Raw genomic sequence first — 18,338 nt, forward strand, 5'->3', positions numbered from 1 at the left:
AGGTGTGTTAGATTATAATGTTATACTCACTAAGAAGCAATTCCCATTGAATTTAAAGAGATTTACTTTTTAATAATCATACATAGGCGTAGTGATAGGTCTAAAGTTGCCAATCCCCACTGGGGACAGGGGATCCCCTGATTTGGAGGCCTCCTAGGGTTGCAGGTCCAACACAAGAAATATCTGTGGACTTTGGGGGATGGAGCCAGGAGCAAGGTTGTGACAAGCACAATTGAACTCCAAAGGGAGTTCTGGCCATCAAATTTAAACGGACTGTGCTCCTTTTGAATGCCATGCCTTCCCTTTGTTGGAAATAATGGAGGTATCTTCTTTTGGGGCTCATAGAATTGGACCTGTAGTCCAGTCCTTTTGAAACTTAGGGAGGTGTTTGAAGAGAGGTACCAGATGCTATGCTGGAAATTTGGTGCCTCTACCTCAAAAAACAGCACCCCAGAGCCCCAGCCTCCCCCTACTTTCTGATAACCCTGAAGCAGGAGGAGGGCCTTCAAACCGGGGGATTCCCTGCCCCCAACTGGGGATTGCCAAACTTAGGCCCTCCCCTGCCCCCAACTGGGGATTGCCAAACTTAGGCCCTCCCCCCACTTCAGGGATATCAGAAAGGGGTGGGGGTGAATGTCCACTGAGAACTCCATTATACCCTATGGAGACTGGTTCACATAGGGCATAATGGAGAATTGATTTGTGGAATTGAAGATGCCAGAAGACTGTAGATTTATACCCTGCCCTTCTCTCTGAATCAGATACTCAAAGTGGCTTACAATCTCCTATATCTTCTCCCCCCACAACAGAAACCCTGTGAGGTCAGTGGGGCTGAGAGAGCTCTCCCAGAAGCTGTTCTTTTAAGGACAACTTCTGCGATAGCTGTGGCTAACCCAAGGCCATTCCAGCAGCTGTAAGTGGAGGAGCGGGGAATCAAACCTGGTTCTCCCAGATAAGAGTCTGCACACTTAAGCACTACACCAAACTGGCTCTCAAAGTAAAAGATAATCTTTGTAAAAGATAATCTTTTACTATTTGTTATAGATGCAATTTTGCAGACGAGGACAATGTATGTCTAAATTCAAGCACTTGTGTAGATAATTCAGTTTAATTTGCGGTAAAATGGAGGACAGGAGAATGATGTAAACCACTTTTGAGTACCCATTGGGAAGAAAGGTAGGGTATGAGTAAAATAAATTACTAAAGATCACCTCCATCTGACTGGATTAAAACTCAGGCAACTGGTTCATTGGGTTATTTTTGTAAAGCAGGCAAATTGTGTGGAGTAGATGGCAATCTGAATTGCTAGCTCTGTCTGTTCAGGCAAAAGAGCTTTAAGATAGGAAATCAAAAACAGAATGGGATAAAATAAAAAGTAGTTCTCCTGGATTTGAATCACAGCTGTTTTATTATGTTATAAGGGCCCTATGTTATATGGCAGGTGTTTCATTCTTGACCCCTTGGGCAAAAAGCAAGAAAGCTTTTTTTTAAACAATCCCAAATTAAAAATGAAACTTTAAAATTTATACTCTCTTAAACAACTTCACAATGGTCTAACAAAATGTATGTAAACATACGTGGGGTACAGTTCATCCCTTGATCCTGCACACAGCGGGCACAAATGGAGTCTCCTGTATGTACATGGTTGATTATGTTATAGTGATCTCCCACTTGTATCCAGTCCCCAGGATCTACACATCATTCTCCTGTCCTCCATTTTACAGCAAATTAAACTGAATTATCTACACAAGTGCTTGAATTTAGACATACATTGTCCTCGTCTGCAAAACTGCATCTATAACAAATAGTAAAAGATTATCTTTTACTTTTACAAAGATTATCTAAGGCCCGATGTCTTTATGTTCAGCATTTTAAGTGGCACTAATGGCAGGATCCCTGGGAAATCCAAGTGGAAATTCCAGATGATTGAGTTTATTCCCAGCATGCAGGTTGTTCCTCCTCAATCTGGCCAGTGGCTGCTGCCAAATCCAGGCTGCAGCTGGAAGAGGAGCATTATGAAAAAGGAACATCTTGTGATCAACGGTGTTGAATTACAGTCTGGTATGGTTGCCCAGGAGTTGCATATAGGCAATTCAACACCAATGGCCCATCCAGTCCAACATTCTGTGTCACACAGTGGCCCCCCAAAAAAAGGAGGTTCACAAGTGGGGTTAGAAGCCCTTCCACTTTGCCCCCCCCCCCAAAGCACCAAGAATACAGAGCATCACTGCCCCAGACAGTTCCAATAATATGCTGTGGCTAATAGCTGCTGATGGACCTCAGCTCCATATATTTATCCAATCCCCTCTTTTAGCTAGCTATGCTTGTAGCCGCCACCACCTCCTGTGGTAGTGAATTCCACATGTTAATCACCCTTTGGGTGAAGAAGTACTTCCTTTTATCCATTCTAACCCGGCTGCTCAGCAATTTCATTGAATGCCCACTAGTTCTTGTATTGTGAGAAAGGGAGAAAAGTACTTCTTTCTCTACTTTCTCCATCCCATGCATAATAAATATCAGGGCGTTACTATTTTCCCTGGTATCTTGTTCATCTCATGGAATTGCTGTTTGACCCACCTATTTCAGTGGTCCCTGGAAAGTTCCCCAAACATGCACAGCCTTATAGGATGACTAATAATTGATTATCTCATTTTGCATAACAACAACATCACCAAATCATAATTTCAGATCACAGAGATTAACAAAGCCGTTCACGATAACTTTCCCACCAATTTAAAACCTTTCCTTGCTGAGTTCGTTTGCAACTAATTGATATTGAACATGGTGTTTATTACAGTGCTCCTGCCTTTCCCTCATATTTTCTAATGTTCATAACAGCACTGATTCTCAGTTGGTTCTGTGAGGATTCTTCAACTGAGTTAAGCTAACTGCATGTACTACTACAACTCGTTACTTAATAATGCACAGAGAACTAAGCACATTCCTCAAAGCTGCACTGAGCCTTTTCAGCTTTAAGTGCCAGAAAGAATCTAATGATTTAGATAGAAAACAGCAACTAATCAAGGATCAGTGTGCCATATGCACTTGATGGAGATATGTACTAGAGATGGACAACCTGAACACATAGTGAAAAATGCTCTGCTGTGATGCTTTCAAATGCAAACAGCCAGTATCAAAATAACCACTAAAAACCATTCTGTTACGTTAATGTCTGACAAGTACTTCACTTGAATGCCATAGTATGGGAGTTAACCACAAGGTTACATCACCTCTGAGCCACAGGTTAGGATCTTCACTACAGCAGCACCTGCTGCTCTGTTGATAGCTCCAGGTTTCTAAATGTCCACGATGCATAAAAACTGTTAGCATAATCTCTCACATGGACATTAAATCCAATGTCTGTGTTACAGTTGTATGAATCTTATGGAGAAAGAAGCACATGGTTTTCCTCTGGGATTGAATTAAGGCTTGGTTTCATTGGCTACCTTTTAATTCTAGTAATCAGTCAAATCTGTCTCTGCTTTGGAATTCCAGTAAATTACAGGCTATTTCTAGAACCATTTAGTTGGGTATCAAAGTTTCATCATTAATTTCTACATGAAAACACAGACCGATTTCACATTTAGCGTTTGCTACCGTTATCTGTGGAGCAATTCTTTCTGGATCATTTTCGTGGATTTCGCACCGGGGTCTCTTTTGCGAGGTTGCTTTGTGCGCAGCCCCACGCCAAACTGTTTTTGCATTAGCATCAGATTGGCATCAAAGTCATGTCAATCAAATTTGAGTCCCCCCCCCTTTTTTTAAGCGCATGCGTGGTTGTGTTATTGCGTAACAACATAACAATGAAACAATGAAACAAAAGTAACATGAATGGGATCCCTCCCCCCTTTTTTCGCGGGCTAACTGCATCACGTGTGATGTTTGAGCTTTACTATTGACTCTAGCATCCTGTGCTGGGTTTTTGAAAGACGAACCCACCCACTCCCCCACAGCCATTTCTATTGCGATATCCGCAATTACAATGGAGAATCTTGAGACCCAAAGTGTGGCATGCCTTTATTCCATGATGGAGGTGCTGGTTTTTTGCCTACACGCAGCAAGGCAACTCAGTCTGCTTAAGAGCATACGAAAGCTTACATTCTGAATAAAACTTAGTTGGTTTTAAAGTTGCACTCATCTAGCGCTTTGTTCTGTTGCTTCAGACCAACATGGCTGCCCACTTGGATCAACCTTTATGTATGAAAAAATGGATGGCGGAATTCCACTGCTTTGAAATATCGTTGTAACGCAATCAAGTAAAAATGCTAAAAAAAAGGAAGGGACATGTCGGCTGATGATTTGCATGTGACATCAAAGGGGGAGGCATTGGGAGGACTAACCGGCAATGGAGGGTAATGCCCCCAAAAGCAGTTGCTGCGAAATGGGATGATTTTCCCACTGCAAGTTCTGCGGATTGGATCCACAGGTTTTCGGAAACTCTGCAAAAAAGAGCATCCAGATACCGCACAGTGGAAATAGTTAAGCCGCGGATCAGGAGGAGGATGCGGAGTAACATGTGTGAAATTCAGCAAACGCCTCAGAGAAAAATGGGATGCCACCTCGGGTTAAACGCTAGTGCGAAATCAGTCATATTCTAGGCATGTGAGCCTTTACATATCCTGGGCAAATCTGATGTCTATTGGAGCTCTGCTCAGCATGCCAAAATGGAAAAAAATAAAGCTGTTATACTCTGGCTTTAAGTAAAGCACTGTGGTGCTACTGGATGGTCCCAGTTGGTGCTTGTTTTCTCCTTAACCAGTGTCTGGAAATTCGTGAAAGATCTGAGCTGCCCATTTAAGGATAAGGGGGCTGAGAACCAGTTCTCATCCCCCTCAAAGAGGTTCTTTAAGGAGTTTCCCTCAGAGTCCATCTCAAGTGTGTTTGGATGCTTTGACTTTTGGGTGTGGAGTCCCACAAACTCATAGTCTGCATCATGGCAACATGGGGAAAAGGAGGTAGGCAAAGAAAGCGAATATGTAGACTCACTCTCACTGCCTGAAGAACAAGTTGGAGTCCCGTGAAACCTTTAAGACTAACAAAGTTTTATTCACATATAAGCTTTCATGTGCAAGCACACTTTGTAAGATATGTTGAAACAGCTTCCTCAAGTCTTATAGGTTTCCTGTTTTTAGCTTTGCCTTGTGGCAGGTGAAAAGCTTTCACAGCTAGATTAGAGTTTACTTCATCAAATGTAGATTCAGGTGGGTAGCCATGTTGGTCTGAAGCAGCATGGTAAACTGGCTAGGTAGAGTTATCTCCTCTCTCCCTAGACCAGAAAAATACACTACTATTCCAAATTCCATTACACTGGGGAGACATACACAGCGGCCCCGCTTAAAAGAAGATTCTGTAAGGTTGCCTCCATGCTTTAGAGAAGACTGAATGCAGCGTAATGGCAGGGTCGCAGTTAATTACTCTCAAAATCCCACAATTAAAGATTCATCTGCCCATTAATCTCCAATTTTGACATATTTATTGCCTTCACAATGTCCCCACCCCACCCCCTAGTTAAACTCAAACAAATGGTAACCATATAAACTAAGCTCATTATTCCTGTCTGGTCCTTCAATTTGCTAAACATCTTAATTGTGTGCTACTTGTATGCATGTCCTGGTAATTTCCAGTTCATCATATCTGAAGAAGTGTGAGTGCACATGAAAGCTTATACCTTGAATAAAACTGTTGATCTTAAAAGGGCCACTGGACTCAAAGTTTGTTCATCAAATGCACTTCATAATATAGCTACCCTCTTAATTTTTCTTTGCATTTTCTTCTACCACTGGAGGTCACTGTAATCTTAATTTAATGTTTTTCTTTCCAGGTCTCTGGCAGTGTTTGCTGCTAAATGGCTGCTGCTTTGATTCACACAGCCAGTAAGTTCTTTGTCTTGTAGTCTCTGCCAAGATGGAAAAATTAACCATGAGTATTCTATACATCCTTGTCCCCATACAAATGTACTAAATTTAAAATGTTCAGAAACAGCCAAACTTATTCCTGTGTCCTTAGCAGTGGGACAGATGAAGACTTTAGACAGAAAAGTTGAAAAGTTTAACCTTGCATTTTCCTCCTCGACAATAAGCTTAAGATATCTGCTTTCTTGGTGGAAATTTCCAACTGTTCTGCTTGCGCACAGTCTTGCAGAATTGTATCTAAGGTTTATAATTTTAAAAACAATCAGTTATAAAGTGGCTTTGTTTGTTTTTTTAGTTTCCCAATTAATATATACAAAAAATGGGGGGAAGGTTGTTTTGGCTTCTCTATAAATAGACATCAATCACTCCTGAATCCATATAAAATGAATCCAAATAAATGCCATTTCTCATCTTTTTGCATTTTATATTCTATAGATTTTGTTCTGCAGCATAAGGCCCAATTAATACATTGCCAGACTGCTGAGAAACCATTCCCCCCTAAAGTTTTGTCATATCGCATCAGTTAGGGAAGAACTAGAAATGGTGCTTAAAACTGGATCACTGACCAAAATGGTGGCTTATGCTTTCTGTGATTTCACTGTGTTGTGTTTCTCTGTCCCCACTCCATATCACTGGCTGTCATGCAGTACTCCTGAGGAGAAACAGCACAGGTAAGAATCTAAATGTTACAAGGGAAAGGGAGAGGCATCTTATCAAGCATCATATCTAGTCCTGCCCACACTGAAGTCACCACGTTCAAGTTGTTCCTTTCTATGCCTTCTCATCTAGTTTGGTGTGAGAAGAAATCTGGCAAACTAGTGTGATAAAAGTTTCCATTCGTGCTGAGCTGATGTAATAGCTGCCCATGAGATTCTGGACTTTTGGGTGGCTACCACAATTTTATATTTAAATTGAGAAATGGATGTGCTGTAGTTATATATACCACATTTAATGTTTTTGTTTGATAGTAGTTACAATTCTTTATCTCATATTTCCATCTCCCTTGTCATGCTCAAACTTGATTTATTTCCCAGCCTGTTTCAGTTTGCAACACAAGGGTTAACTGTACTTTTAAAATGTTTAATTGAAAGATGTGCCACCCTGACCTGAATAGCCCAGGCAAGTCCGATCTCTCATTATTACTGTGGATCTAGCCAAATCTAGCAAGTAACTGGATGGGAGACCTCAAAGGAATGCCAGGGCTGGGATGCAGAGGCAGATCAGGCCATCTCTCTAAACATCCAAACCCTCTAGGGGTCACCAGAAGTCAACCATGACTTCCAGGCACACATACGAGCATACACACACAAATATTCACACATCTCAAATAAAAGAGAGGTGTGCCATCCAGGTGCTTTGTGTCAAGATAAAACCTTAATGGTCATCTGAAGCAATTTGACCTTGTGTGTGTGAGAAAGGAGGTGGGGAAAGCATTTTGCAGAGGGGAGTTAATTTGTTGAATGGTCAAGTGAAGACCATTAACTCATTATCTTTTTTATCTCAAAGTAACTGTATAATTGGCTTGAGAAGACCAGGTTGGAGAAGCACACTTGATGTGAAGGAACGGTGTCACTTTTCAGTGCCTGCAGGCAGTTTTTTTCCAGTTTTATATTTTGACTAAATGGAAGGTACCAAAGGTCTTGCCTTCGTAAGATTTCCTTTTATGCCCTGTAACTAGGAAGAAGTATAGTTTAGGCCTATTTCGATGTTTTTATTTTCTGTGTGCCTTGGAAACTTGAACTTGTACCAAAACTGGTATTTTTTACTGTTTTTTTCAAATTTTGTTTTAGAAGGCAGTGGTTGTTTGGTGTGTACCTGGATCCTGAAAAAGAACTCACAGTACTGGTGTGGCCAGGGTCTCATAGTATATTACACAAAACAACTGCTCTCTGGAGTTGGTGATATTCTTTGAGGGAGCAATTTTTTGCTCTCAGTGTACTCCTGAAAGCCTCTTGTCCCTGGTTTGGGTACAGGGTCTTAACTCCCTCCCCAGATCTAAAAGTTTCCATTGCAATAGGTTAAGAATTGACTGAGAGCTGACGTGGTACAATATGGATTAGGCTACTTTTTCTTTATAAACTAATTCCCATTTCAAGAAATATATGGGGTTGTATACAGCCAACCATGAGAGGTGTTCTGTTCATGACACGGAAATTTTCCTTCTTCCCCTGAATTGACTAATTATTGGAGAATCAGAAAGTTTAGTAAGTAGTTGGTTTCAGGGTATTCTGTATTGTTGACTCAGCTATATGCAAATAATTAATCTACATGGTTGATTAAAATACAGAAAGTAGATTTTATGTAGGTTCCCCTATATATCTAAAATTTAAAAAAAAACACCAACTCCACAGTAATAATTTACTTACCCTTATTTTACTAAGCTCTCTACTTTATGTTGAAGATCTGTGATTGGATCCCCCATCGTCTTTTAAATTCTAAAAAGCAGGAGATCAAAGCTCCCTTCATCAGGTACTTTGAGAGCTGTGACACTAAAGCTTATGTCTTCTGGAAATATTGTTGACTAGACTTGAATATTGTTCTTCCACTACAGACCAACATGACTACCCACCTGAAAAAAGTGGTTAACCCTCCTTTGCCCAGTGTTGGAGGGACATCACATTTTTCCCCAGGTTAAAACATCGTAGCTGCCTCTTCAGGTCAAAAATTTGCAGATCATGAATCTCCAATGCAACACAAAATGTGACTTTAATATGCTGTATTTGATGGAAACTGTATTTAAATACATAATTACTTTAATTAGCACTTTAGAACTAAATCAATATATGCACTAAAGCAGGGGTGTCAAACATGCAGCCTGGGGGCCAAATCAGGCCCCTGGAGGGTTCCTATCAGGCCCCCGAGCAATTAGCTGTCATCTGCTTCCTTCTGCATAACAGCTTGCTTTGCAAGGTTTGCTCAATAACACATGAGCTACAGAGCAAAGTCTCTATTTTCTCCATTGGCTGAGGCTCCTCCCTTGGGGAGGAAGGGGAAATGGAAAGCTTACTTTTTTAGGCTCTCTCAATTGCACAGTACAGCTACTGAGCCAAGCCTCTCTTCCTTCTATTGGCTGAGGCTCCTCCTGGTCGCCTGGGAAAGGAAGGAAAGAGCCAGAGCTTCCTTTGCCCAGTTCCCTGGATCCCATGGAAGAGATACAAAGAAAGCATAAGTGCTAATGTTTTAAGCATGTTTTATTTTAAGGGTTTTTTTTAACTTTGTGTTTGTTTGTGTCCTTTATAAAGTTTATATCTCTGCTACCTAATCTTAAATAGGGACACATATGTCCTGGCCCAACATGGCTCGGCTCAACAAGGTCTCATTTATGTCAGATTCGGCCCTCATAACAAATGAGTTTGACACCCCTGCACTAAAGTATGCACAGCATTCAGTATTTCGTCATCTCTAATGTTAAGATCACATTCACATATCATTGACAGATAAATGTTGATCTTGCTCTTTCAAGTAGAGATGTAACAGTCAGATAAGATTCAGCTTCACTATAGTGAAATATGGATGATGAATGAAGTTGAACTAACCCATTTACTACAGACAGGCACCAAACAATAGAGAGCAAGGGAGATCCCCTAATATATTCTTCTTGTTCCAGCTTAAAGATATACATATTGAATTGTTGCAGTTTCTCTATGTAATAAGTTATACAAAATTGTTCAACACTGTTGATCTCAAATGTTTCAACCCCATAAATGTCCAAGACACCAGCCAGTAAAAGAGTGCCGCTTCATGATGGAATGTAGAGCATGGTTCACATAATCTACAATCCAGTTAAAGATATTCTCATAGATGTGCTTAGCAAGAGCACCCCTGGCATTGATGGTCTGTAGTTTGGAAATTGGCTTGATGTATGTCTCAGTAGCTGTAGCAAGTTTTCAATGGCAAAGCCAGTGAGCCATCTACCCCAGGTGTCCCCAGCCCCCGGTCCGTGACCTGTTAGCAACCGGGCCACGGAGTGAGGCAGAAACCTTTGCCTACTCCTCATTTAAAGACCCCCCATGGGGGCAGGGACAGGTTATGGGCATGGGGGCAGCCTGCAGCAGCAAAAAAACCCAGCACTCCCATCTCCACTGGTCCTTGGAAAGATTGTCTTCCACAAAACTGGTTCCTGGTGCCAAAAAGGTTGGGGGCCACTGATCTACCCCACTTCATGCCCATGCTGAGGGAATCATGCGGGTGGTATTGTACAGTTGTCAGGATCTCAAGATGTGAATGACACACTAATGAAAATAGTTTGTGTTTAATAGGGACAAATGTAAAATGTTGCCCTTGAGTAGTAAAACTCAGTAATATTGGATGAGTGAAACCTGGCTGAGTAGTGCCATATGTGAAAAAGATTTAGGGGTTCTAATGGGCCATAATTTAATATTCTGAGCTACAGAATCTTCTGTAATAATTCTCTACCTAGAAAACAGCTAATAAAAATATATGCCTTACCCTTCTTCCCTGTGACTTCAGTTATTAAGTGTAATTGGTACCAATAGCAGCTTGTAGTACTTTCATTCTATTCTCCATTGTTGTACAAAGATTTTTAAAAGCTATTAAGTTCAATTGGGTTAACACTAATGATTTTATACCGGCCTTTCCTTCTGCATAGCATAGAAGCCATATCACTAGTAAATGGAAGTGAACCTTTTCTAGGAATTTGGGACTGGAATGCAAAAATGCAATAAAGGCCAAAGTAGGCAAGATTTTTATTTACAACAGCAGCCACTGAACAAATGTTGACATCTATAACCAGCAGGGTTGGAAAGGTACTTCCTTTAGCTCTCCTACACATAAGCCTTTAATGATGCTCTGTTTAGAAGCTTTGCAGAATGTGAAAGTCATTACAGGCACTTATAGCTGAAGAGCAGGGCTTTTTTTGTAGAAAAAGCGCAGGATGCGCTCATTTGCATATTAGGCCACACCCCCTGGTGTCACCATTGTTTCACACAGGGTTTTTGTAGAAAAAGTCCAGCAGGAACTCATTAGCATATTAAGCCACACTCGACACCAAGCCAGCCAGAACTGTGTTCCTGCGCGTTCCTGCTAAAAAAAAAAAAGCCCTGCTGAAGAGTCTCCTTCTAGTCCTCAGTTTGCAGGTATTTCAAGAAAAGAGACTGGACAACCATCATCCTCATCTTTTCTTGCAGATATTTCCTTCCCTGTTCTCTCTGATATAATTTGCTCTTGCCTGCAGTTGTCTACCAAGGGATGAATAGGTTCCTCATTAGATGATGATGAAGATATTGGATTTACCTCTGAATCTCAGAGTGGCTCACAATCTCCTTTATCTTCCTCCCCCACAACAGATACCCTGTGAGGTGGGTGGGGCTGAGAGAGCTCTCCCGGAAGCTGCCCTTTCAAGGACAACCTCTGCGAGAGCTATGGCTGATCCAAGGCCATTCCAACAGCTGCAAGTGGAGAAGTGGGGAATCAAACCTGGTTTTCCCAGATAAGAGTCCGCACACTTAACCACTACACCAAACAGGAATACAATATGAATCAAGTCTATGTCTTCTATGGGCTTATTTCTGTGTTAGCTATCCATTATTCCATTAATACAGGGTGCATCCATATTATTAGATGCATCATTCTGTCAATTGGTTGGAATTACAGGAAGAAATAGTGGGCTCAAAAGGAAGCTTAACTCTGGTAGTTTGTTATCACCCACCAGATCAAAAGATCTGTGATCCTGGACCAATGCACTCTCCGCCTTTTAATTCAGCTCAGCTGCTCTCAAGATTCTGTTGTCTCTGGAGCATATTCTCTTCTGGCCAGGCTTCCCCTGCCCCCCCTTTTGTTAATTTACAAAGTGATTTTTTTCCTGCATCCTTGGAGAGACCCCCAAGTATGTAGAAAGCCCTACTTTGTCTGTGGGTGGCCCTGTTGTTCACCTTTCATGATCCACAGAAGGGTCAACCAGATTACCATTAGATTTAGTGAATTCAGTTTAGAGGAGATCCTGTGGCCTTTACAGAGAAACAAATAGATTTACAATCATGAACTTTTACCTTGTAACAGAACACATCTTGTGGCTTCATCAGAAGAGATGAAAGTTTTGTAATTCTTACAAGGCATCTGAGCCTCTCTTTTTTTAGCTTATGCATTGTAATAACTTGTATGTTAAGGTAATTGTGCATTCTAAAGAAGATTTCACACTAGGGCTTTGAGAGCCAATCATGGCAGAAAAGGGAAATAATAAATAAAATGTATCTCAAATATTTGGTGGTTTTTGTTTTATCCTGCCCTCCACTCCTCACTGTATGTGAGGATAGCCATGTAATACAACCCTAAGAATGTTTACTTAGACATGTATTCCACCAAGTGCAATAGTACTCCCTAATAAGTGTGTTTTAAGATTGCAGTTTTAGACAAAGCATAATTGCATATTACTGTTTCCCAGTGAAATCAATAGGGCTTATTACAAAATCCCATTTATTCCAATGCAACTGGTCCTAGCTAGAATCACTAAAAGAGTCCTTAAGCATATTAACCTAGGAGTCACTTCCATTGATTTAATGGAAATTTCATTGACCACATAAATTTAGTATTGCAGTGTATCTTATAAAGCATCTGATTTTCAAATTATAAAACTGCTAGAAAGATTCAAGCATTAACATATACCAATTTAAGAGGAACTTCTAGAACCACTCATCCGAGAAGAGAAATAAAAATACTCAATACCCTTAGCAGAGCAAAGTCATTCATTTTTTTAATGCTGTATTTTCATGGAAACTTTTCCGTATATCTCATTCAGTTCCTTGGACAACTTTTCTAAAAACTAAGTAACTGATAAAACTTGTCTGGAATTGCATTTTTGCCCAAAGCATGAACTGAGAGGGTAGGAATGGGACTGAAGCTTTCTTCTTGTGACAGTAACAGAATGTGGTTCCATAAAGCTGTAAAAAGATGCAGATTTTGATATCTAGCTGTCCTTTCCCCTTTAGTACAACAATGTCTTATGTGTTTTTCTGGACTAACAGATTGGCATCAGAGTATGCAAGCTTTTATGTTTCACAGAACTCTTCATTAGGGACCATTTCACATGCTAAAGAGTTTTGGGAACTTTGGGATCTTATACTGCAAAAAATAAACTCTATTGGAACCAATTAGGCCATAGTCTCTGCTGAACAGCCTTTTATATAGTAGACAATGCAGGATACAAGGTTATGATAAAAAAGAGAAACAAATATTTTGGTATTAAAAAGTCTGGATCCATCAGTAAATTCTGATGTAGAGAATGTGCGTACCAAATATAGCAGGGGTGCCAACGGTAGCTCTCCAGATGTTTTTTGCCTACAACTCCCATCAGCCCCAGCCAGCATGGCCTATGGCTGGGGCTGCTTGGAGTTGTAGGCAAAAAACATCTGGAGAGCTACTGTTGGCCACCCCTGAAATGTAGCATCAGTTTACCTATATTGCATTATGCATTTGAGGGCAACAGCAGATACAAATGTGGAATTAAATAAGTTTAAAAGTTAAGTATTTTGCCTGGTTTAACTATTCTCTATCCCTATGAAACCCTTCCCTTCTCTCCCTCCCCACCTCATACAACTCAATCAGCAACTTGTTAGGCAGCTTAAATGCAAACGTATTTAGACTGTGAAAAGGGATATGTATGAGATATTCTAAAGGGGAAATGCCTAAATCCATTTCAGTGTCTACCATACATCCACTAAACTGTTTTGTCTCTTACATCCAGAGTTTCATTCTAATCAACCACAGCAGAGACAGTAGCCTGACATTTGATTCAGCAATGTATGCGTCTGTGTATAAAGAAAAGGAGACTATTGATTCCTGTTTTGGAAGAGGGAAAAATCCAGAATGGAGTCATCAGGGCTTTATTAAAGTTTTTAAAGGGGTTACCAAAACCATGTAGCTCATGGAAGGACTTACACAATTGTGTGTAAGTATTCTTTGAATGACAGGCAAACTGTTATATAGTTCCAAGAAACAGTACAACCCATTGATTTATTTTCTTTCCTTTGCGAAAATATTGCACTGCCTTCAAATCAATCTCTGTAGAAATCCAGGAGGCTGAACTGTAGTTTGGGAAATATTTCAGAATACGAGAAACTGCATTAATTGAACTGTGGTTTTATCCTATAAGGCTGTGGATTCTGGATTTCCCCACATAGCATCGAGAAAGTCCACCTCCTTTTGCTAACATAATTTTAGCTTCTCCCCCACCCCCTTCAGTTGAGCTTCTCAGTATGTGTGAAACTTCAACTTCAGCATTTCTGAACCTAAAATAACCAAACATATATTTCTCTAAACTTTTTTTCTACTTTCTGTGCTACATGAAATATATAGTTCTGGGGACTCTACAGGCAGCAGCAACAACAACCAAAAATCAAGCAGAACTTACCGTCAGCCTCGACAGAGACGATATGGAGGAGAAAAGCAAATCCCATACACTGGATCAAGGTGACAGGCGACTTCTTACAGGCTGGATCCATGGATATGAGATTGAGGTTGTCTAGAAAGAGCTTCCTTTGAGCTTGAAGGAGGGGAGGAGAGGGGGGGGGATGTTCAAGAATTTGAGCAGTCAGATTCCGTGCCTTGGACATTCACTGAGGGGGATGGAGGCTCAAGAAAGAGAAGGGAGTGATGGAAAGAGAGATGGAGAGGGAGGCAATCTTCCCAGGGCTACCCTAGGGAAGAAGGGGAGGGGAAGGCAAACTGTCCAGCCTGCTGGGCTTGGAAAGAGCTTTTATCCTGCCCAGTTGTGCATGTGGAGAACCAGTGTGAAAAGTTACACTGCTCTGTTGGTAAATGCTTAATAGAGAGTAGAAGAAATTTTAAAACACATATAAGGGAAAGGGGAGGGGAAAGAAGCAGACAAGGGAACCAGTTGGAGAAATCACATTTACTTGGAAGCAACCCTCATTATTTCAATGGGACATTTCAGGTACAATCCAAAAAGCATTAAGCAGAGTTCATATGTATGGATAGTGGGGCATGTGAGTGCATAGAATATTGGTATTAAAGGGGGGAGGCAGGAAGATAGCCACTGCTGTTTCCATTATTCCAGCAGCTACAAACAGTACAGCAATGACTGCTGCAATTGCTGACTCTCTATTAAACATGCATACACAGAGTTCACATTAGCATTTCTCCACACGGCTTTATATATATTATTGCTGGAGAAATGTCAGCTCCTGGCGTTAAACTGGCCCTCTCTCCACTGTTTATTTGCACGCACATGAAGGAAAATATGGAAACGGCCCTTATAAAGTGTGTGTGAACAGTAACCATGCATTCCTGACTAACCCTTGTAGAAGCACCTAACTTTTCCTCTGTTTACCTGTATTATCATGTGTTGTCATGGGAAGCAATTTTGGAGAGGCGGTAGGACAAACTAAGCAAAAGTCCAAACTGTGTGGGTTTTTTGTGTGTGTCAGACTATTAGCATCTTTTTCAGATCTTTGACTTTTCATATGTTACACTGTTTTCCTACTTTCTCCATACAACAAAATCAAAAAGAAAAGAAGGGGAACCCCCATTATGAGAAGGAAACTGATCCCTGCTGCTGCCAGAATCCTTTTGGTTAAAACACATACGTGAAATAGTTTGCTATTTCTGTTGGAACCAAACTGAGCTCAGAAGTTATATTTTCATATTCTTCTCCTTTCTTGCTGTTTTCCCCTTCTAATATTTTTCCCTCCTAGAAATGCAAGGTTGGCAAGAAACCTTGAGCCTCCTAGAAAATCTGAAACGCCTAGAGGAGGAATAACAACCAAAAGCAGTAGCTGACTTCATATCCTTTGATCTTGCCCTTCCACGTTGAAATGATGGTTCTTTCCATTAAAATGTGCTGATCTTGAACATGCAGAAGATTGTTATGAGCATGTTTGGGCTTTTAGTAAGAATGTGGTGAGACATGCATGGGGAGTGGAAGATATGGTGGTAAGGCTGGTGGAAGGTGTTCTAGAAAATATTAATATACTTTACAAGGAAACCATCAGAGGTGTTAGGTCTTTTGAAGATATTGTTGACCTTGTGTTATCATCATACCCTGCTTTAAATTTAGCCCATTTAGCATCACTCCTGGTCATGTCTTTTAAAAATTCTTGTTAACAATTAATGGGGTAGAGCTCAAAGTTCGCAATTAAACCCTTTCAGCTCAAAACTGGGAAATTATCCCCCCTCCACTGCTCAGCTTTATACTGCCTTTTTGTGATCCTGACAGTAGAGACTGTATTATCTTCTGTACTTAACCATTACTTTCCCCTGGTTTTAATCCAAAAGATGCAAGTGCATGGCAGAAAGTACTGACATCACTCTAGTTTGCCCTTCATAATGACTCCTTCCAGCCAAAGAGATTTGGCTAAAGGAGGATGCCTGAAGCCAAAACTTCCTGCCCTCAGTCTAGAATGTGAAGGCTGAAGATAGAGCGGGAGAGGGGGGGGCATGGTAGCAATGGGAAGCGCAATTGCTCTTATTTGTTTTCATACCCTGCAAAAATAAAAAAGTAAATGTTGTGATAAAACATGTTAATTTGAACATTTAATTAACTTTCTAATTTGTCACTCATTTGTGAACCTCACAATGGGTAACCTTGGGCCACACAGTCTGTCAGCATAGTTTACCTCACAGAGTTATTGTGAGGATACAAGGGAGGAAAAGAAAACTACATACATTACCTTAAGCTCTGTGGGAGAAAGGATATGATTTAAAAATGTGATAGGCATAAGGATAGAACCAGTAACAGAATTATTAGAACTAGAATCAGGTTTGCCAAGTTTTAGTATTCTTGTTTTCATGCCCTGTTGGACCATATGCAATGTACATGTTTTGACAATGTACTTCTTTAGTATATTTTTGTTTCTTTTGTGCCTCTTTGGTGTTGTAGTTTAATAAATTGTAATTATGTACTGTTGGAAGCCGCCCTGAGCCACTCGTGGGAAGGGCGGGATATAAATTCTAAATAAATAAAAAATAAATAAAAATAAATACTGAAATGGGTTATGTTTTTGATAGAAAGGCAGAAGACACAATTCAATATAAATAATTTAAAACAATGCAAAACAAATCTGGATCAGATGACCTTGGATCTATTTAGGCATTTATATTCTCCCATGAAAGTGCTTTTAATGTGGACCACCTCTGCCTGACAGTTAAAAGATCCTGAGTAGCTGTTCTTGCTTTGTACATTTAAGACACGCTGGTAGACACAAGGATACTGTTCAGAGAAAATAAACAGAGCACAAAATCTGAAGTCAACCTATCCCAATCCTAAGGGATAGGGAGGCTGATTGACTATACCGAAAACCCTCCTACCACAGTGTATTTATTACACATTTATTATATACCTACTATATGCTATGAAATTATCTGCAGCTCTGCCAAAGCTTCTTATGTTCCCCTTCACTCTCCCCTTTTCCCTGCCCCCAAGGTTGGGGAAGGGGAGAAATACAAGGTGTCTTTGTTTATAGAATCTGAATTATGAACCTATAGCAAGGGGATGCAAGCAAGCCTTTTTTTTTTTTAGTGCCTGGCAGTCATTACAGTCTGGTAGCTGCAGGGAGCTTTTTTATTTTATTTATACAGAGTGTTTTCACCCAATTAAATGAAAAGTCATAACATGCAGAGCTACCTGAAAGAAGTTTAGGGATAATTTGGCTAGAAAACAGTAATAAAAAGGCATCTGCACCAGCTTGCGGGTGGTACAGGAAACACTGGCTGCTGTGTTGTGGTTCTATCCATAGAGAGGCAAGGTGGTATATTGATAAGTGTCTTATGCAGGGTCAGTTGCTCTGTGTGACTGACCACAACTCCACATAATTCAAAGCAATGCAATGTCAACTGTAAAAAGTCACACTCCTATAATGGAAGACTGGCTATTCCCAAGAAAAGAAAGTTAAGGCTGTCTGCAAAGCCTCTCAAAAATCTAGACATATTTGAAATAAAAGTTTTAAAATGTGTAAGCTTTGGAGGAAAAAAATGTTCTGCAGTACTGCCAAGCCAGATACTTTTCAATTACCGGTAAAGCCAACAACTTGACATTCATTTCCTTCAGCATACAAAATGTCATTCTTTGTACCTTAATGAAAGATTGGAAAATAAGTTGGAAAATGTTGTTCCATAATTTGCAAGATTCAGATACATTCTGAAAATTATTTTTCATATTTCAAAATCAGATTATAAAAGCTCTAATCTAATTTTTACAACTTTCTTCACCTTCTTTCTCTTCCATGGTGTACTACAGAATGGTTAGTGTCCTTGGAAATGTCATTTCCTATTTATTTTAATTACACCTTTTCCTTTAGTAAGAGACAGGCCTTAATAATGTTTTTTAACTATATCTTGACATGTCTGTCAAAAGCAAACACAAATCCTTTCAGAACTTGTAAAAGCCAGATGAAACAGATAAACCCCCAATGATGTAGCAAAACAGATGTTTACAGTGCAGTCCTAAGCAGAGTT

General features: G+C 40.3%; 1 protein-coding gene across 2 annotated transcripts in view; it reads right to left on the reverse strand.

The window, feature by feature from the left end:
* Positions 1-14,779, reverse strand: part of SUSD5 (sushi domain containing 5) — a 38,625-nt gene extending 23,846 nt beyond the window's left edge. Inside the window, exon 1 of one of the 2 annotated variants that reach the window (XM_060247534.1) lies at positions 14,278-14,779. In XM_060247534.1, the coding sequence (XP_060103517.1) occupies positions 14,278-14,479 (202 nt within the window). In that variant the 5' untranslated portion in view covers positions 14,480-14,779. Of the gene's footprint in view, positions 1-11,775; positions 11,886-14,277 lie in introns of those variants that run through there. The other variant, XM_060247535.1, reaches the window with a different exon arrangement.
* Between the last annotated feature and the right edge of the window lie 3,559 nt (positions 14,780-18,338).

The sequence above is a fragment of the Heteronotia binoei genome, chromosome 10 (assembly GCF_032191835.1).
Source record: "Heteronotia binoei isolate CCM8104 ecotype False Entrance Well chromosome 10, APGP_CSIRO_Hbin_v1, whole genome shotgun sequence".
Taxonomy (NCBI): domain Eukaryota; kingdom Metazoa; phylum Chordata; class Lepidosauria; order Squamata; family Gekkonidae; genus Heteronotia; species Heteronotia binoei.